Raw genomic sequence first — 20,113 nt, forward strand, 5'->3', positions numbered from 1 at the left:
GAGTTCGGAAGAACGGTGGCTATATGACCTCTGGTAACGTATCCTCTTTGGGTATGTTAAACAGTAAAAACACACGCAAATACAGAAAAAAAAAATGCACACTGAGGCCATGCTCATCACTGGTTCTCTTAAGAGGCTAACCTGCTCTCTTCATTAGGGTGCTGTGGGGACTTATCACTGCAGAGTCTTTGTCCTTGCTGTAATTGCCCTCTCGGCATGTCAGCCCACACCACCGCGATCATCATCATTGTGGCCGCCCCACACCCTGCAAGCCAACCAAGCCAGCATCAGCCCCCTTCGTGACAGGCCCGGTGAGACGACAGAGTGGGGAGCCTCTCCTGAGACCTGCTGATCGGCCCCTGAGGTGCACCGTTATTGAGAGGCTTGTCCTAGTTAAAGCAGGAGTGCCTTTAGGAAGATTTCATCTGCCCTGCCAGGCTCCAATTCTGTTCGTTTACACCAAATCTGATCGTGTAGTTTTCTACTTGAATGTATTCTATATTATTATTATTAGTATTATTATTATCATCATCACACCTTCCATCTTCCTTTAAGGTTCCAATTCAATTCATCACACAGCTGGTTTGGATCTGAAAATTGTTTTGTCCGACCAGACAGACAGACAGACAGACACACTGCATGTGAGATGTGTTTTCAGAAAATCACTCCTGTCACCTGTCAGTAAAAGACAGTAAAGAGTTTTTTTTCTGGTTTTTTTGGGGTTTTCCAGAAAAAGTGACCTTTTTTTTTTTTACACACTGTATTTTCAAAGTTAAAAATGGTCTGAAGCTAGTCTGAAAAAAATCTCTTTTTGAAATCGATTTAAAAAGTCACTATTTCGGATGACATTTCCACCTTGAAAAGCACAAGCACCAAATGGTCTCCCAGTATCGTGAAACAAACCAAAACTGTCTACTCCTACGCCTCTTGAGTCTTTCCACTCAAAATTTGTGTAAGCTACAATGCATACAGCTCATAAAATATATTTAATCAGAGTCCCAACAGTGTGTTCTTTCCATTACATACTAAAAATGGCTGTTACTATGTAAAACTCAAATGTATGGTAAATAAGGGGATTTCATTTGAAATGTTTAATTGTGAAAAACAATTTTATCAAAATTACATTTGAAAACTTCTCTAGGTAGGGTACGTTAAATGACCCTAACTCTGTCAATTTTACTCAGAGTTGCCTGAGTACATGCCTCATTTTTATTCCTTATAGTCTGCACCAGAGGTGGGCCTTCTGTCACAGTGACATTAATGGTCTATTCGTCTGTCACAAACGGACCCCCGTTTTGCATACGAAGGATGGGGGGACAAGGAACAATAAAAGGACGGACTGAAGATGTAGGGAAGTGGTTTTCCGTCCGTTTATGGATCCAGGTCAAGTGCCAACTAACCTCTCAGACCAACCAACGAAGCGTTTCGGCACAACAACATGGAAGTGTAACAAAAATAGGGCAATCCCCCTCTACATTAGGGCTGCACGATGTATAAAAAAAAATATCGCCATCTCGATAATGGCACGTGGAATATGCTCACAGCAAAGACGTACGATAAATTAATACTTTCGCATGGATTGCATGCTTTGTTTTATGAGCTGCCGATTACCTAATTCTGACCAATCAGATGGGACATAAACACCTAACCCACTAGATAGTGCTCTCCCATCAGCTAGAGTGAGCACCCAGTGAGCAGCCCAGCGACCGCAGACAGAGGAAAAAAAGCAATGGCAGACACGGGAGAGGAGCAAATCAACAAGGACGAACAACAATGAACAACTTGCACCTAAAAAGAATAGCACATCTGAAATATGGATCTACCCCCGGCTCCAGGAGAGAAGTTATCATCGTTTACTGGTTGCTGTTTGAATTATGATGAAAAATAGATACAACACAAACACGATAAGTTAAGTAACAAGACTCCCAAAACTACTAACGTGAAGCAAGTTGTAAAATAGCAACACATTTACAGTCAACCTTTAAGAATAAGGACAGTTTTGAGAGAGTCACACCTTATGAGAAAACTTCCTAGCGCCAGAGATATTACTGCAGCATCTCACCTTTCCACACTTGAGCAAACTCGCCAGAAGGTACCTCAAGTAAGCGCCTCACGTTCACAAGAGACTTTTTAGTGCCTCGGCATGTGGCTACATTTAGTTGCCGGCGTACTTCTTTGAAAGTGAACTTGGTGATTTTAATGGCAAAAAAAAATAAAAATACCACATGAATTTGTTGTGCAGTAATGATTTCCAGGGTTACTGCTTACATTCATTCTAAATTAACAGAAAAGGAAGTTTTACAGCTTGGGAACTTTCTTTATAATTGTTTTTTTTTAAATATATTTTATCTCATTTAAAAAAATGTTATTTTGGTTCGATATTTTGTTTATATTAATGTTTTGTTATTGAGAAGAAGATTGAAAAGTTTTGTTTTCAAAAATAATCTTTTACATTCCATTTTAGATATACAAAAAAAATAGATATTGTTAACATCAAGGTTCGTCCATTACTGAAAAGAATCTCAAACTGGGTTCAGCATGAGCACTGTGAGAGTATTATTATTTGTACATTTACACCAGACAATGTCAAGGTTCTTGGAAATTACATGGATGTCACACATGGTTATGCATGAATAAAACAATTGATTAGAAGTAATGCTTAAAAGTTTTTACACACACACGCACACACACACACACACACACACACACACACACACACACACACACACACACACATGCACACAAAACGCTGCAGCAGGAAAAGCTACCCACTGTGTCATTAGTGCTTGCTGTGTTCACTCCCCTACTACAATCAGGTGCAGTGGACACGTTTTGTGCAATACATGTAAAACGTATGCAAAGCAATAAATAAATCTTAGTCTTTAATGGCTTAACTGCATATCACTCAAAGAGGGTGTCCACGTCCCACCAGACAATAGTCACATACAGTATCACAACTAGAATCCTTGCAGGTTTTTAGCTAGTTGAATGGCGCCATCTAACGTTCAATTAAGTCATCAGCATGGGTGTTTGCCTCAAAAGTGAATTTTAATGGAAGGAATTTGTTTTGGGTATTTTTGAAGCTTATGTAGCCTGTAAACGTTTCAGTAATCACATTTTGCTGGGGGGGGGGGCTTGAAAGGCCAGGCAGCCTTTGAAACAACCATAAAAGTGATGAAAGTGAACCGCCTAATTTGAAATTTAACTGTAATAGACATCCGGCTATCAGTGTTTCAGCACAACCCTGACCTATGTTTGTTTTGCTGAACTAACAGAATAAATGAATAAATGCTTCCGCTTCACACAGCGTGCTCCTCCTCATCACATACACAATGCCCCCAACCCCACCCCACCCCAACCCCTGCAGGGATAATTGATGTGTCAGTGTTTTTACGGTTGGATGCAGGGGTTGCAGACCTAGAGTGCCTTATTTAGGAAGCCGAGGTTTGTGGGGTTAACATGGTGTAATGTGAACGGATCACGCAGATAGTCTGGTTGACAATTCTGCCCATGTGTCCGCTAATTTTTCCTGCAGGCAAGGTCCAAATTATAAATGCAAGTAGAGACAATCATTCTCATCTTATTGTTAGTATAAAAAAAAATTGCTAAATAAAGATCAAGTGTGCAAATCATCATGTATTTTCAATAAAAACAAATCCAGCTTCACTCTGCACATTTTGAAAATTTAGAAATTATACAAAAGGATCTTTTTAATGCATGCAAGACACCATGAAATGCTCTTATAATTATTCATGACACCGATGATCGCAGAAATATGTAATCTGGTGTGTTGGCACACTTTACAGCTACCGCGACGCATTCTCCTCATGCAGCCTAATAATGATCGGTCTGATAAAAACTATTAAAACTACTCAAATATTCCAAGAGTGGATTGTAGGTGAAAAATGATCAATCTACTGAGCTCCTTTCTACCATGTTTTGGTACAGCACTGTAAAATGTGGCTGATGTCATCTATTTATTTGCTGTATAGATGGATTCCTCTTTCTCCGACGTGCACACCCAAAAAAAACACAACTACTTCTCAAAGAGATATAATGATTATGAAAATCTCAAACTCTAATACCACCCCTTTGGAAACATTTCCATCCCTAGTTGCGAGCATGCCCCAACAGCCTCGTTTTTCCACTCTCGATCCTTTTATCTCCTCATCTAATTCTTCCCATGTGACCCTGTCGGGGGTTTTGGCCTAATTTGGTGGCAATTGTGATATATTGGCTCACCTATAAGACGCATAGTGGATGCAGGCAAACGAAGAAATAAAAAATGTGATATGCATCTTATCACACTTTGGTGCACCGTATACAAGAAATGCACACATTAAAAAAAAAAAAAAAAAACGGCCAATGTTGCATTTTATTAAATGATACATACGGCAACTTATTTATGTCTACATTATCTACAGTCACACCACACTTGGACCACATTTGTAATGTTCAATCCATCCATGGATGCATTCCTACAAGCCTTGAGAGTTTTCAACAGGTTTTATGCCTCCCACGATACTCAAAGACAGTGAGATGTTGCTTAGAGCACACAGAGGATTCGAGTCAAGGACACAAGCACCATCACTCACCGCACTATTATTTGCTCATATTTAAAGCTGGGTGGCACAGAGGCTACCAGAGGGGCTGTAGCAACGTACACAAAGAAAGATGGGTGATTTTAGAGTCCGACGGGTGTGCTGAGCAACTGGGAACTAAAGGCGTTGCAACTCAGGTACCCGAAGAGAGGATGGGACGCAGGGCTTTATGTCAGCCTGGTGATATGAGCACTTTCATGGCTGAATATTTTTCCCGATGTCACAGTTGGAGAAGAAATCACCATAACGTTGGGGACTAAGAATATTGCCCTTGAGGGCCCACTGTGGCTGCTTCTGTTTATGGTTGACAAACAGTCGGCCACTGATACAAACCCGCGACCTATCATCCATCTATGTCATCAATTAATCAATTAAATGAACATCAGGAGTGAGCGGGGATCGTCTAGGTGTGTTAATACACGAGCATTTTCAGGTTGATCTCATTTCATCACTAATGTCACCCATTTATCATGGCTTATTATCTGTTTTGCTGAGAAAATGGTCAATACGGTTTCATGAATATGGGAATCGGAGACCTTGGGATATTAAGCCTGAAGGAAGGGTGGTCTGCAGAGCTTGAGGGGCCCAAGTTAACAATTGTGGGAGAATTTAATTGTTCAAGGTTTGGTCAATATCCGGTGTACCCATTTTTATGTCTAGTCTCATATTTGCCAAAATAATCCCCTTTCTATCGTATGACGTCATGACGTTGACGGAGCCATTCATTCCACCCACCACCTGTTGCATCCCTTTGACAAGGCAGCTAATATCTTAGTGAGGAACTCTCCATGAAAATAAATAAACTACACCTCCAGCAAGTCGATCAAAAAGGGCCAAGGGAGATGAAGTGTTACGTGACTTCTTTTGTGCAGGCCGTGAGTTTGTCTGAGAGAACGGGCATGTCGTTTGACTACTGTGTTAGTTTAGGTGATGAAAAGTTTCTGTTCATAGTCATGTCAGAAAACAGATGGTGGGAGAGGGACAAGATTGCTATTGGAAAACCTTTTAAAGACCCCAACCCCCATGAATATTAAAGAGGCCCTGGCAGCAGACAGCCTCAGGTTTACAAAATAGAGTAATGTGTCCGTTCACTGAGGGAGAGCCTCTGTCTGGATATCAATTAAATCACAGGTTGTCAGTCTGATGGCCTCTCGATAGTGAAGCAGCCCATTCCCCTTTGCCCATCAACTCAACTCTATGTCAACCATCCATCTCTCATTGTCCCCATCACTATTTCTTCCTTCTTAGTTGCCATCTTTATCCTCTTCGTGTCTCTCAAGCAGCTGGCAACTGAATGCACAAATTACTCTCCCCTCCACCTTTAACTCAGACTAAATCTTTTCTCTTCGTCACTTTGCTGAGCCAGGATATTTTATTCTCCCATCAAATATGTATCCCATTAATTAAGTTAAATTACTCCTGACTGCGAAATATTCCCTGCCTCTATGGGCGTCAACAGAGAAAATAAATGACTATGAACCTCCAATGACACGGGCTCAACACTTAAACATGATTTACAGCCTTTTCAGTTCTATCCATGCGCAGATTACCCGGCACTTTGCTGGAATTCACCAGCGTTCTTTTTCTTCCCCTCTACCGTGCTTTTAATAAGTGTGCAATGGATGACTCTCATGCTTGGGATAATCAGAGGACTAATATTTTGATTATACTGTATACGTTTGTTTCATTTGACTTTCTCGTTATGGTTTAATTGCTGTTGTTAATCCCTCATTACGTTCTTATTTCTTTTCCTGCCAGAATATACAGTGAAACAACATAATGCATGTGTTACTAAAAAAAAAAAATCTTCTGCTTGATGTGATAAAAGCATATTTTTTTGCATGTGCTGAGTGTTTTTGGGTTTGTTTGTCTTTTCCATATTGGCTCTATTTTATATTACTATTAAAGTGATACGTGATGATTATCAGGTCCCCAGGTCCCGATTATGTGTGCACTTTATGAGATTGTTATTAAAATAGGACTGGTACTGAAGAATATTTCTCTCTTTGTCTCTGGCACTCGGTAAATGCCGAATTGGGTCCACTTGGAAAACTTCTTTAAAATGGAAAAAATAAAAAAATAAAAAACAGAATGACCAAGCAAGAAGCGTTGATCTCCCTTAAGGTACCCTTGGCGCGCGAGTTAAAACAAATATTTGTATATTACAGCCACAGAACTTGAATCGCCTTTATCTTATAGTTGTATTAACCACTGAAGGTTAAGCCTATTATATATCCCTGTGCAAATAATTATTCCATGATCCAGTTCAAAAATCAAGAATACACTGACATACTGATGTGTGCAATTCTCTCTGAAATGTTGTATTTCTTCTCTCCTTTTCTTTTTTTCTGAATGTACACATGCATGTGTTTCTTTTGCTCTTTTGCAACAACAAAAAAATACAAAAAAAACATTAATTTTCCAAACATCAGCCCAAGGCTACTAAACACATCTAATCCATTATGCCACACGTTATCGTGTTATGGGGGGGTAACGGGCTCTAAAGCTGTCTCGGTCATAAAGAGTGATCACAGAGTATCGAGTCAAACCAGCACACCAAGCTCTCCGAGCAAAACACAGCCCTTGTTATCATCACAACTGCTCATTCACATACTTAACCTTTCCAGACCAGCCATGCGGCATTATTTTCTAAATGACCTTTAGTGTTATTCATTTCATCTCCAATAATGGTGGACTAAATCCAGTTAAATGCATTAAAGCATAATGTGTTTTTTTTGGTGAAGGGGAGAATTGAAATTGAAAAGGACTCTGTTCCCAGGCAAACATTCAATTCAAAGCTCTTCCTGAAGTGAATGATGAGGCTTAATGTTTGAAAAGGTGATATGACCTAATGGGTCCATTAGCATTTTAAATGGAATTGAAAGAATTGAACAGATAATCTGTGACTTTGGTAAATTCATATATTTCTGGTAAATATAACAGTAGCAGAAAGTCAAGCTCTATTACTTGCGTGAAGGCAGTACAGCATCCTTAAGGTTGAGAGAAACTAGTAGGAAAAAAGTATGCAAAACGCAAACACAAAAGGTTTCACAAAGTCATTCACCACATTGATTAAAGTGTTGCCGATTCTTTTCCTCTACCCAAGAAATGGTTCTGGCTTGACACCCACAGACCCCAAAAAGTCAAGCATATTCTATTAAAGCACAATTTTGCAATCGCTAAGCTTATTGGGTGTAGTATTTACCGTATTTTCCGGACTAAAAGTCCCAGTTTGGTTGGGGGTGCGACTTATACTCAGGAGCGATTTATATGTGAAATTATTAACACATTGTATCATTTCACATGTCATTTTCACACTAAACCGGAAGAGGCCTCTCGAGGCATATGGATTAAATGGAACTGCAACTGACGATACGTAAGCGACGTAGAAGACGAAGCGCAGCATCTACTATCGGTTAGCGGAGTTGTTCATAAGTGACACTGAGGATGAAGATTTTATTGGATTTAATGATTTGGAGTGAGACGGATGGTTCGATAAACTTATTAGCCTTGTTATATATGCTATAGTTTTTGGAATACCTCTTAATATATTACCTCAGGCACTTTTTTTAGTTCCTTGTTTACGTGTTTATGTAACTTTAGCATACCGTACTGTTCAGCCCGTTGTTGCCTATCCTATTTTTATTTTAAGTTGCCTTTCAAAATGACATGTCTGTTCTTGGTGTTGGATAAATTTACCCCCAAACCTCTGGTATTTAGGGCTGGTGCGACTTACACTCCAGAGCGACTTATAGTCGGGAAAATACGATAATACCCTTGCTATGCATGACGAGGGGTAACGTGTGCTCTTCGTAGAATTGTTAAAGGACGCAATGATTAACTATAACTCATAACATTGTGTGTGTTGTCCATTGGCCTGACAGGCAGTAATTCTGTGTATTATATTCGTCCGTTTAAATTGCACGCCACCACTGTGTCCCTCTGACACGTTATGAAGCGATGATGTACAATTATTACGAAGCGGCGGGAGATCATTGGGGTGACATTATAATCATCCTCAAAGGGATCCTTCTCTTCATCTGCGACAATTATTAATGTTCAACTGGGAGGGAAGAAGGGGGGGTGGGGGGGGATCATAAAAATAGTTCTCAGGGAGTTCTAACTAAAATCTGTTTGAGGATTACAGAGAATCACGTCAAAGGAGAAGGAGAGGGGTGTGAATAGACAATAGAGGGTCCGCATCAAGTGACACTTTCTCTGGATAAGTAGCAAGCTGAGATGCTCCTCTACTGTCACTGCCAGGCCTCACAGTTCTCATACAGTCCCGGGCATTAACGCACATTACTACGGATGAGCCATACAGGGTGGAACTGATGGGCTATTCTGGGAACAGACCAGACAATCTCACAAGACAGGAGGACATAAAAACCCTGACATGAGCCAGCCCCGTCCTGTTAACAGTCACATCACACACCCGACATGAAATCATGACTATTTATATATTTTCTCTCCAACACATTAAGTGAAGAGAACTGTAAGCACGGAGAGAAAAAAAAAGACGGTTGCAAACTCTGCAAACTTTTGAGTTCCAAGCAACAGTTTTGAAAGTTTTACTTAAATTCCTGAAGTGACACACAGTTTATGACTCATAATAATAAAAAAGCAGTCCACAAGAGAACAATCCACGCCTTTGATAGTGTTAATACTAGTAAGGCCAAGGCTGAGGGGGCTGATATTAAACCAATGCCTCAAAGCATTTAGATTGTTTATGCATAATTTAACACCTACAACAACACTGCATGTCCGTCTGGACCAGAGAGCAGGGGGGTGAAAATGCTGAATGCAGGGCCTTTCTGGTAGATGATGGAGTAGAGGAAGAAGAGGCTCATTAAATGACCAAGCCCCACTGTGGACAAAACATGCTGGGAGGAATACACAAGAACTTACCACCTCACGTACTGGTGGAATTTTTTTAAACCAATTAAATATGAGAAATCTTATCGCGCATGCTAACGGCCAATTTGTGTTTTCTGCTGTTGTTGCACCTTAGGAGTTCTTTATAGGCAAATTTAAAACAGATCTCTTTGTTGTGAAATGAAGACACCCATATGCAGATAAGTAAGATCACTGACAAGAATGCGAGTGAAGGAAGTGAGCAAGATGGCAAGGCAAGTGTTTAGGGTGATGCGCTAGACACAGATCAACCTTCTCTGGCAGCATGGTCAAGAGTTTTATATATGCCGTGGCCTCGCATTTGCATTTGTTAATTAAATGCCACAACAATGTGATCTTCAACCATCAACAACTTCCCCCACTCAGGACAAGACCTTAACAACGATAGACGGGGAAGGTCCAGCAGACCCAACCACAGAGATTTAGGTCAGAGATAATCTTGTGGTTTGAAGCTTTAACAAAGCAGAAAAAAAAATTGATGACAAGGTGATGAGAAGGGTTTGGTAAAGCAAAGAAAATAAAACTGCAAAACGACATGATAGGATTTGTACATTCTGATTGATTATCTACGCCGTAATGATGTTTGGAGTGTGTCGTCAACTAGTAACTAATCACGTGTTTTTGGAATAAGAAGACAGAGCCACTTTCACAAAGAGATGAGTGTGCTGGATGAAATTACAGCTGAACCTCGATTTGATGCACTTTGATTCGACACGATTTTCCTGTCATTGATGATTTTGGTGCGTTGGCCACATTTCTTTGACCGTAAGGTTAGATGCTTCTATAAGCAGGGGCATGGTAGCAATCGGGAATTTTGTGAAATTGACTGAATTTTCTCCAACGGCCGGTGTGTATCAGTGCTGGTGCCGACCCGCAACAAATTTTTGGGTGCGTGACGACTGCCGTCCGTACCCCCCACCTCGCCAGCAGCAAATGTTTTGTGAAGCGTGACGGCCAATGTTCTCGACAGGGCCACCACCAAAAAAGGCCTCGTGTAGGACCCTCCACTATGTGGCCATGAACTAGTGATGTATTTTAAAATAGAATTAAGGAAGAAATCAAACAGCAAAAGTTGAGGCTGTGTGTGGTTCTGTTCTTAATGAGGGTGTTTCTGGGGGCTTTCTTTGTGTTTGCTCCTATTTATTCAAGATGAGGGACGGCCCGGTAATCAGTCAGTAATGAAAGCGCACACAGGGCCGATTTGTCACCAATGGCCAGCTCTGGCAGCACTTGGCTCCTCTGTGCGTATGATTTGTGAAACCAGGGACCGAATTTAGTAGTGCCATTTAAAGACATATTGGAGAACTGTTCCATATGTATTTGTGTGTATGTAAAGTGTCACATTTGCAGCACTTTGGGAGAAGAGGGGGTTTTCGCTGGAGAGCTTGTGAAACATGAGCATTTCTACTCATTAAAGGAAAAGCAATGTTTAGACCAAAGCTTGCTTGCGCCTGCTATAATATATTTGCAAACATCGTGGAAGCAAATAAACATTCACTCAGCGGCTTTGGCCTGCAAATGAACTAAGTGGAGTCAGTGACAGAAAAAGACACAGAAGGAAAAGTTCATATCTTTAAATATATATCGTAAATTATATAATAAATACATTTGTAAAATTTCTAACTGCATGCTAATTACAACAATCTAAAAAGACTTACCTTCTTTACCAAGCATTTGGGAGAAATACACACATTTTAATTTTGGATGCATAAAAATGTGTAGTTGAAGTAACGATTACTTAAACTGTGGGCATTAAATAGAAGTTTGATGTTTCAAAACTGTAAGCAAGATTTGAATATGCTTTCACTTTTTTCATTTTCACAAATTCATTTTTAGTATGAGTAGATAGTTTAAAAATAATTGCATTTTTGTATATAGTACATAATCTGTTGTGTGAGCATGCAACGACAATCAAACATTTCAGGCAAGGTATAGACTTAGAAAGCTTTTCCGATCATCTGCAAATGTTTTTTTTTTTTTTAGTATTTAGTACATCTACACATGTTCTACACAAAGTCAGCAGATTATCTAATCACTTTTGCATCCAACTAGCTGCAACAGCGTGTGGAATGTATGACACTTACCTGGAAGAAAACCTTGCGATTAAAATTGGAAAAAAAAATTGCACACAGCTTTGCTTCCACTTAAAAATGTCCAAATTATACCAGAATTGACCACAGTTTGTCACATTCCATTTCTAAACTCATATCATTTGACAACAACATATTGCAAGCCCGGGAGACTGATAAATAGAAAAGTTCCAAATCTTAAAACTCACCCACAGATGTCGCATCTGTACTCCCTCATGCCAAGGTGCCTTTTCACATGGTTTCTGGCATCTCCCAGTTGAGCCGTCGCAAAATGGCAGATTTTACAAAGAAAAGGCTTTGATCCTGTGAAAAAGAAAATAAAATAAATAAAGAGTTCATGCACAGTGTTATTAAAGCCTACAAACATTTGAGTTGTAGTGTTCTTCTATCTGTAATTATTTAGTCTAATTGACATAAAACTCAAGTCTCGCCTGTGGTGCTTCATTTTTGGAGTGTGAATGTGTATGTGTAATGGAGGGTCCATAAACACGTCAGCCTGGTTTTCTGAGAAATGATGAGAAACTGAGAGAAGATAACGTCTCTCTGCCACAACATGAAAATGTTCTAAATGTCTTTGCGACATGAAAAATACAGTGTCTGCTGAACGACTGGCGACTTTCGGGGGAACGTTGGGAACTTTGGGCAAGTGGACCAACTACTTTGAGGTTCAGTCTTAAGTCAGGCAAATGACTCAGATGAAGAAGTGACCAATTTAGCTAAAGATGCAAATTCTAGTGGTACTTCCGTAGGAAAAAAAAAATGGAAATGTGCACACGTTTCTTTAAGGGACAAATTGACAAATCTTTGTGCAACCTCCCACTACCTTCAGTAATTAATCATGGGGATAAAAACTAGGTTGTAATTAAAAGGATCTGGACATGATCCCAGCTTCAAAAGTGAAAGACCCCCATTGAGCTGTTTCAAAGTCCCATAAACAAATTCCCAAAATAAATGAATGACATAAAAAAAGGAATTAATTCACAATAATGAGGGAGCATAAACAATACTACCAAATTGCAAATGATGCCAAAAAGAAGAGAAATGTATGCTTTCCATAATTATGATGGGCTGAAATGAAAAAGAAATTTTGAATGTAAAGCATTTCTCGAAACCGGCCACGTGGTACATGAAGCGGTGAAGCTTCGGATGTGATTAATTTTGGCCCCTCCCCTAAACGAAGCAAGCCTCCAAACACGCTTTGCATCCATGATGTAAAGACATTCCAACTGCCATTAAGAACAAAATAACTGTGTAATTGTGCTCACAATTGGTATTTAAGCTCCAATGAGGACTCAAATATTGGCAGTTATAGATCAGATTTGGCAGAATAAACACAGAGAAACATCTTTTATTACTGTTGCAATTTGTCGGACTGCATGACAATCTACACCATCTTCAGTCAGAGAAAATGGATTGCTGATTCGAAGGCTCATTAATGTTTGAGCAGAGGAAGGGGGGGGATGAAACATTCAAGGCAGAAAGGGGCATTTATTGATGGTTCCCTCACATCTCATTCGTGCATTAAGTTGATTTTAAAAGCAATTAATACACATGGTCAGGGAAATGTAATGGAACACCCTATGTTCTTAACCTGTCGAACATTTCCCAGTCAAAGCCCTGAGCGATGCTCTGCTTTGCATTATAAATGACAGGATAAATCTTAATGGATTGGGGATAATCAACTACCTATGAAGGCTGACGTACACACACACATTCACTCGGCGTTCTACCACTTACACACAACTGTGGACGTTCAGACACAAGGGAAATTAAAGGCTTTGAATACGTCTGCATTGATTATTTTAAATTATTAGCCCACCTCTCTTTGGACCTCCAATGCTTTTAGCCTGAGCTTTAACACATTTACAGAGACTTATTGACTATAATTACAACTGAGTCTTGGTAATGGACACATCAATTATGAGTCGCACATGTCTCTGACCATGCAAGCGTTGCTCAGGGAATCCCAATCTGCGGTCCATTAGTGTTTCTCTCGTTGATCTGAAGCCTAATCAGTCTTTGCCATCACCTAGCTGTACTTGAACAGCTTTTACCTGGCTATAGTAGACATTTGCTTTACCATAGGGCTGTCTGGCAAAAAGAGGTTAGTTACACTTAGGGTTGATTCAAATTATATTGCGTGGTAGACTTACAGTATATGAGAGCAGAAAAATAAAACATCAATTAAACTACAGATTACACGACTGATATAAAGACCACATCCCATCAGAATGGATTATTACTGTCCATCTGTTTCTAAAACTCTATTTATTGGGTGATAATTAAAGATTTAGGTTTGGTTAGGATTAGGTTTAACATTTCGCCCGGTCTATACTACACACAAGGTTTCACCACACCAGCATTTTTATGGCCCAATCTACACTACCTTGACATAGCACTTTCAGCTCATTTTATGGCCCAATCTGGTCGGTCTACTGTGCGCTGGTACTGACAGCTCATCGCATCTGTATAATTGTCAAGATTTTACTTACATGAAACAACCTGTCAGTTTTAGAGTATAGGAGAATTTTTGATGATACATTTTAATGAGGGCTGTGACCTGTTTTGAAAAAAGCGATGTGCGTCAAAGACATGTTGGTCACCTCTCCTCTGTCGCAATTTGGTCAATTGAATATTTTCTCACAACTATGTCTTATTGGTTAGTCCACGTGTAAGGGTGTTTTTTTACAAATTACTGACTAAAAACCTAAAATTTTCTCAAAAGCCGACAGTGCGCCTTTTAGTCCAGTGCGCCCTATATATATGGACCAAATTCCTAAATTTAAACTGGCCCGAAGCATTGTGTCATGAAATCAATCATAAGTGGCCCTCTGAAGACTATGAATCATGAATCAAATAGACCATGGATCATTATTTTGTGATTATAAAGTAATTTGTTGCGTCTGAAGTTGAAATAAAAAAAGATAAAATGGAGAATGATTTGATTTGGATTAAATATCTGTCATGATGCATTAATGGTGCGCCTTATAGTCCGGTGCGCCCTATATAAGGATAAAGTTTTAAAATGGGCCATTCATTGAAGGTGCGCCTTATAGTCCGGTGTGCCTTATAGTCCGGAAAATACGGTAACTAATAAACCCTCGTACGCCAGATAGACTGTGATTGAATGCAACAGAATATCGAGCATACACCTTTGGCAACCAAGACAAAATGCACAGGAAATACAGCATAACAAAACACAAATTGAAATGACCTTTAAATGCTGAGGAATACATTTTACAAAATATCACGTAATGCCACATTCTGTTTTGTTTACCGTGACTACTATGGCAAATGTTTTGACAGGCATCCCAGATGTCTAAGCCTGTCACCTTTGCCCATTTTATCCCCACATCAAGGTTATTCCTGTATGTATGTCCACAGTAGCCTGAAAAGTGAATGCCTCGTGTCCAAGAACACATCAATACAGTGGGTTTGTCGTTTTAGGTTTCCTTGAGATGTTTTTTCACTTGAAGTGTACATGCCATAACTTATTTAATGCGATAAAACAGGTTTTTACATCAATGTGTTGACTTTCCATAATCAATGCGCATGTGAAAGCAAGGAAGGGAGGGTATAAAAACATTTGACCTACCAGTATGTGTGCGAATGTGCGCCAGGAAGGCCATGGAATTGCTGCTCTTGCACACCTTGCCACAGTACTTGCACTTGTTGCCTTGGTGCTCCTCCCGCTCACGATTGATCTGTTCTGTGTCCTCGATCACATACTTATTTACTTGTCTCAGCAACTCATCGTGTTTTTCCTTAATGTGAATGAACAGCTCTTGTTCCGTTTCAAAGCGATCTGTGCATTTGACACACTTGAAGCACGCTCTGCCGTCGAGACCTTCATCCTGGCTGTTTTGCTCATTTCGGATGTGAGAAGCACTGGCCAGGTGTTGATGAAGGTTGCTCTCAGTGTAGAATGATTTGCCGCACACCATGCAGTGAAAATGTTTGTCCTTAGTTGGGTGCTTCATGGAGATATGCACATTTAGGCCGCTTAGACCATCCGCTAAAAAGCCGCAGTCGTCGCAGCGAATCCGGGTGCTTCTCACTTTGGCTTCGACGATCGCTTGCTTGTGCTGAAGCTTTTTGACATAATGGGGCAAGAGCCCAGAGGGCACTGGTGCTTCTCCTGTCAAGCCTTTAACAGCGTCCGCGCCTTCGAGAGCAACGCCCTCCAGCGATGACTGCCCCTGTTCATCGAGGGCCTTTATGGACATAATGCAGGTATCAAAAGGTCGAGAGGCGGAAATTCTTGGAAGTGAAGCACAGCTTGTTTCTAGGTTGGTACCTTTGATGCATTTGTCATCTTTTTCTTGAATTTCTTGCGGTGGAGATTTTTCCACTTCAACTTCAATTTCTGCTTGGACCATATCCTCAGACTGTGCTGTTTTCCCTCCTGAACAATCATCACCACATGATGATTCCATGCTCTCTGGTTCCTTTTCCTTTTCTTTTCCAGCTAACTCCACCACACCGTCAACGTGATCGACAGGTACGGAAGATGCCCCTTTGTACTGTTTTGTTTCTTTTGGGCTTTCTTCTGAATTTAGTTTTGGATTATCCGGGAGCATTAAAGGTTCAGATTGAGGATGAACCGTCGCACCGCTATGATCAATAATTTCGTTCTGTTCTTCAGGCGTCGGCAATGATTTTTGGCCACCACGCTCTTGTAGTTCCAGGAATGTCTTGCTTCGCTGCTTATGTCTTTCTGTACTGGCATGGCGAGAAATTTCCTCGCTTGTTACAGCATAGTATCTGCATGCCAAACAGACATACTCAAAGTCTCTCGTGTGCTTTCGTTTCACGTGAAGATTGAGGGAGGAGACTGAGCGGGCTATAAAATTGCAATGACTGCAAGCGAAAGAGTCATTTTCTCCTTCTACTGGACACGTCGGTGTTTGCTCTTCTTCACTGTGTTTTTTTGAGCCTTGTGATTCCTGTTGCACGTCTGTGCTCGCCGAAGCTTTATTTGATTCCAGGGATTGCGTATCTGTGACTTCTTGTGGTGAAGAGTCGACATGAATTTTAGCAAGGCCGCTATTTTCACTCTGCTGCACACGTTTCCTGTGTTTTTTAGTGATACAATGGCGATCAATGTCTCCTTTGGTCACACAGCTATAGCAGCACAGAGTACACCTGTAAACATACTCTTTGCTATGTTTGCGGCGGACGTGGACACTGAGGTTGGTAGCATTAGACACGACCAAGCCACAATAACCGCATTTGGTCGAAGACACTTGTTTTGGTCTCCCTCTTTTAGGTTTTGGAGGCTCAAATTCCGAGTCTTCGTCATCCACCACCACTTTAGCAGCCTCCAGTTCCTCCTGAATTCCCTGAGCTACACCATCGATGTCATCTGTACCCCAATCTCCTTTGGATACCCTTTCAACGCAATCAGTGGAGGAATGAGAATCGCTATCCTGCGTGCTCTGATGTTGCTTGTGAATATCTGAGATGAGGTGTCTGTCCATCCATTCAGATGTAGCAGAAAAGAAGTTACATAATTTACAGCGGTACCAATCCAGGCCTGGATGCTTAGTGCGAGCATGACTCTCCAAGAAGGAAAGTGTGGAAACCCTTAAATCGCAGTTTGCACACTTTATTTTAAATCTGTTTCCTGTATCTTTTGGGTCCACTTGTTCAGGGGTTATCTTGAAAGGACTTGCAGTGTCCTCAGCATTGTCTTCTTCCTCCGTGTACTCTTCAGCATCAACTGAAAGACATTTCAAAGACAGCTACTTCAGGCATTGCAATTCTTGAGGTATATTAATAATGTTGATCTTAGCGCAATCTTTTCTGTTGTCGGTTTACCGCTATACGTTGAAAAAAAAAAAAACATTGCGTGTAACCTAACATCATTTCTATTTTCAAAAATTGGTCCAAAACTGAATCATTAGTAAATTGCGTTGTCCATAAACCGACGACTGTTTGTTTAATGAATGAATGAATTCAAGTTCCACTGTAATTGTAGGAAGCAATGTTCTATCAATGACAGATATGCTTAGAGGAAATACTCACGTGTGCGCGGGCTGTCTTTGCTGTGGTAACGGTTGACATGAACATCAAGAGGAGATTTGTCCCGAAATTCAAGTCCACAATAGTTGCATGAATAGATAATCTTGGGTTTTGGTGTTCTTTTGCTCACTCTTCTCTCTTGATTGGATACAGATTGGTCTTGTTTGGCCTGCGTGTCTGGTATTGCAACTTTATTGCATTCTTCATGGGAGGAAACAGATCTCACACCATCAGGTCCTGTCCCTGAATTTGACCCAGCAGAACTTTCAGTCTCGATGTCCGTCTCTTTAAGAACGTCACCTGGATTGTCGTCGGAAATAGTTTGCTTGTCCGCAGCAGGTTTTGCAGCTTTATCTGTGCTCTTTTTATGTTTCCTTGCATAGTGAATCTTCAGTGATCTAGGGCATTTTGCTGAGAAGTCACAAACAGAGCAACGAGTACTCAAATCTTCATTCTCATTGGATGGCTGCAGACATTGAGTGGGTCCTTCATTTTCTTTTTCAGGTTTCATAATCTTTTTGGGTGAGTTGGGTTGTTCATCATATCTTTTCACATCTTGGCAACCCCTTTTTGGCATTTTGTTCAATGGTCAGTATTTGGTTTTTAATCTGTGTCTTACTCCATTTACATAAAACGGACAAAACTTGAGATACGTTGATGATGGATGAATCACCTGCACAAAGAGAGACATCATATAACTTCAACTTGGCATCCTTTATTAGTCTAATACAAAATCAAAGACATACATATTGAATTACATATTGTAAACCAAGTACATTGGAGTCAAACTGCCCAGTAGCAAAAACAACAAACGTGTAAACGTCGCCATCTAGCGTTTGAACCAGCACATTGTTTTAAAAACAATTTGGGTGGGTTCCTTTTATCGAGTCAACTTTTTATTCTTCCGTACTACGCAACAATCTTTTTTTTCCCCCAAGTTACAAAGTACTGAGCGGGGTCATCATAGATAACAATCACAATATTAATAAGAATATTGAGAACAATGAGACAGTCTAAGTTTAAAAATCATTGACTTACGCAGCTCTTAAAATAAGTACATTCCCTATGGAGCTCAGCGATGTTTTGTTTCATATACAAAACGTACTCAATTCACCTTGCATGGAATAAACGGGCTGTCTGTCAAAGTGTACAAAATATTTGAATGACAAATGCATTTTGCAACTTACTTGCAGATGCAAAGCGAGGCAATATTTTTTTATTATTTTGCAGCATAATTATAAACCCAGATCAGCTCCTCGTATCGTGGTTTTTACACTCGGCGAAACCTTAATATCTTTGTTGCCTTTTTGTAAAACGTGCAAAAGGAGTCCTTTGGAGCAAACACAAACTAGGAGGGTGAAGACTGGACACAGCCCACACACTTGGTAAGATCAAGCCATTGAATCACATCCAAAGACATTGTAACGGGCGCGAGAAAACGCCAGTTGTTTTTCTTTTTGGTTCAAATTATACTCAGACGGTAGTTGTGCTAAGCTTGTTGTCAAGAGCATTAGCTAAAAAGTAACGCGGAGTTGATCTAACTACGATCGCTATTAAAAGTATCACATGACATGATAGTACATCACAACCAACATCGCTTGCAAATTATGTGGTGTAATTAATGTCTTGTTTGTGTTTGTTATTGGTTTGTCATGCACTGTTTTGTCAATGCAATGTGGCAGGCGTGGAGCATTGCGAGCTAGCTACGTGCTCTTCTTCAGTATGGGAAAAACTAACCAATTGAATTTCATCGTTACCCGTGTAGGCCAATCACGGCGCAGTTCCAAACGTCGAAACTCAGAAAACGACGGCGGCACAGAGGCCCAAAAAGTAGGCTAACGTTGGCCACCTAAGACTGTGCAATAGTTGCAACAACATAGAAGTTAGCACATAAATGCGGTGGGCTCAGAATCTTGCAATATAGGATTAGACCAACACTAGTGCAAAAATGCATTCAATAGCACAAACTCACCTTTGATTATCCCAATATCGCCGTCGTCCGCGCTTTTTGTTGCTAGACACAAATGGCGTACCGTAGCATGAGCGATACGTCACATAAAGGCGGAACTTGTGGCCGCCTTTTCCCCCCTGACTTCAGCTGTATAAGCCAATGATGCTTTCAATGTCATGGGAGAAAACAGCAGTCACAAAGTGTTATTACCGTTAAACCGACTTAAAGTCACAGGGCGCAATATAAAGTCATAACTCCATTGATTTGAACATATTAAGCATCTAATGCTGCTTATGGTCGAGTCAACAATATAAAGGAGAAATAAAACAATTTGAAATGTGCAGTTTTCAAGTTGTGTGTGTGTGTGTGTGCGTGCGTGCGTGCGTGCGTGCCCGCGTGCGTGCGTGCGTGAGTGAGTGCGTGAGTGCGTGCGTGCGTGAGTGAATGCGTGGTGCGTGCGTGCGTGCGTGCGTGCGTGCGTGCGTGCGTGAGTGAGTGAGTGCGTGCGTGCGTGAGAGAGAGAGAGAGAGAGA

At 40.6% G+C, this 20,113-nt stretch overlaps 1 protein-coding gene across 2 annotated transcripts in view; it reads right to left on the reverse strand.

Moving 5' to 3' along the window:
* Positions 1 to 19,703, reverse strand: part of znf407 (zinc finger protein 407) — a 109,074-nt gene extending 89,371 nt beyond the window's left edge. The window contains exons 1-4 of one of the 2 annotated variants that reach the window (XM_085918693.1): positions 19,602 to 19,703; positions 17,633 to 18,302; positions 15,201 to 17,327; positions 11,794 to 11,908 (exon numbers count right to left, since the gene is read on the reverse strand). In XM_085918693.1, coding sequence (XP_085774819.1) covers positions 11,794 to 11,908; positions 15,201 to 17,327; positions 17,633 to 18,206 — 2,816 coding nt within the window. In that variant the 5' untranslated portion in view covers positions 18,207 to 18,302; positions 19,602 to 19,703. Of the gene's footprint in view, positions 1 to 11,793; positions 11,909 to 15,200; positions 17,328 to 17,632; positions 18,303 to 19,366; positions 19,487 to 19,601 lie in introns of those variants that run through there. The other variant, XM_085918694.1, reaches the window with a different exon arrangement.
* Positions 19,704 to 20,113: the final 410 nt, after the last annotated feature.

The sequence above is a fragment of the Syngnathus leptorhynchus genome, chromosome 8, assembly GCF_054491065.1.
Source record: "Syngnathus leptorhynchus isolate UIUO chromosome 8, UIUO_Slep, whole genome shotgun sequence".
NCBI lineage: Eukaryota > Metazoa > Chordata > Actinopteri > Syngnathiformes > Syngnathidae > Syngnathus > Syngnathus leptorhynchus.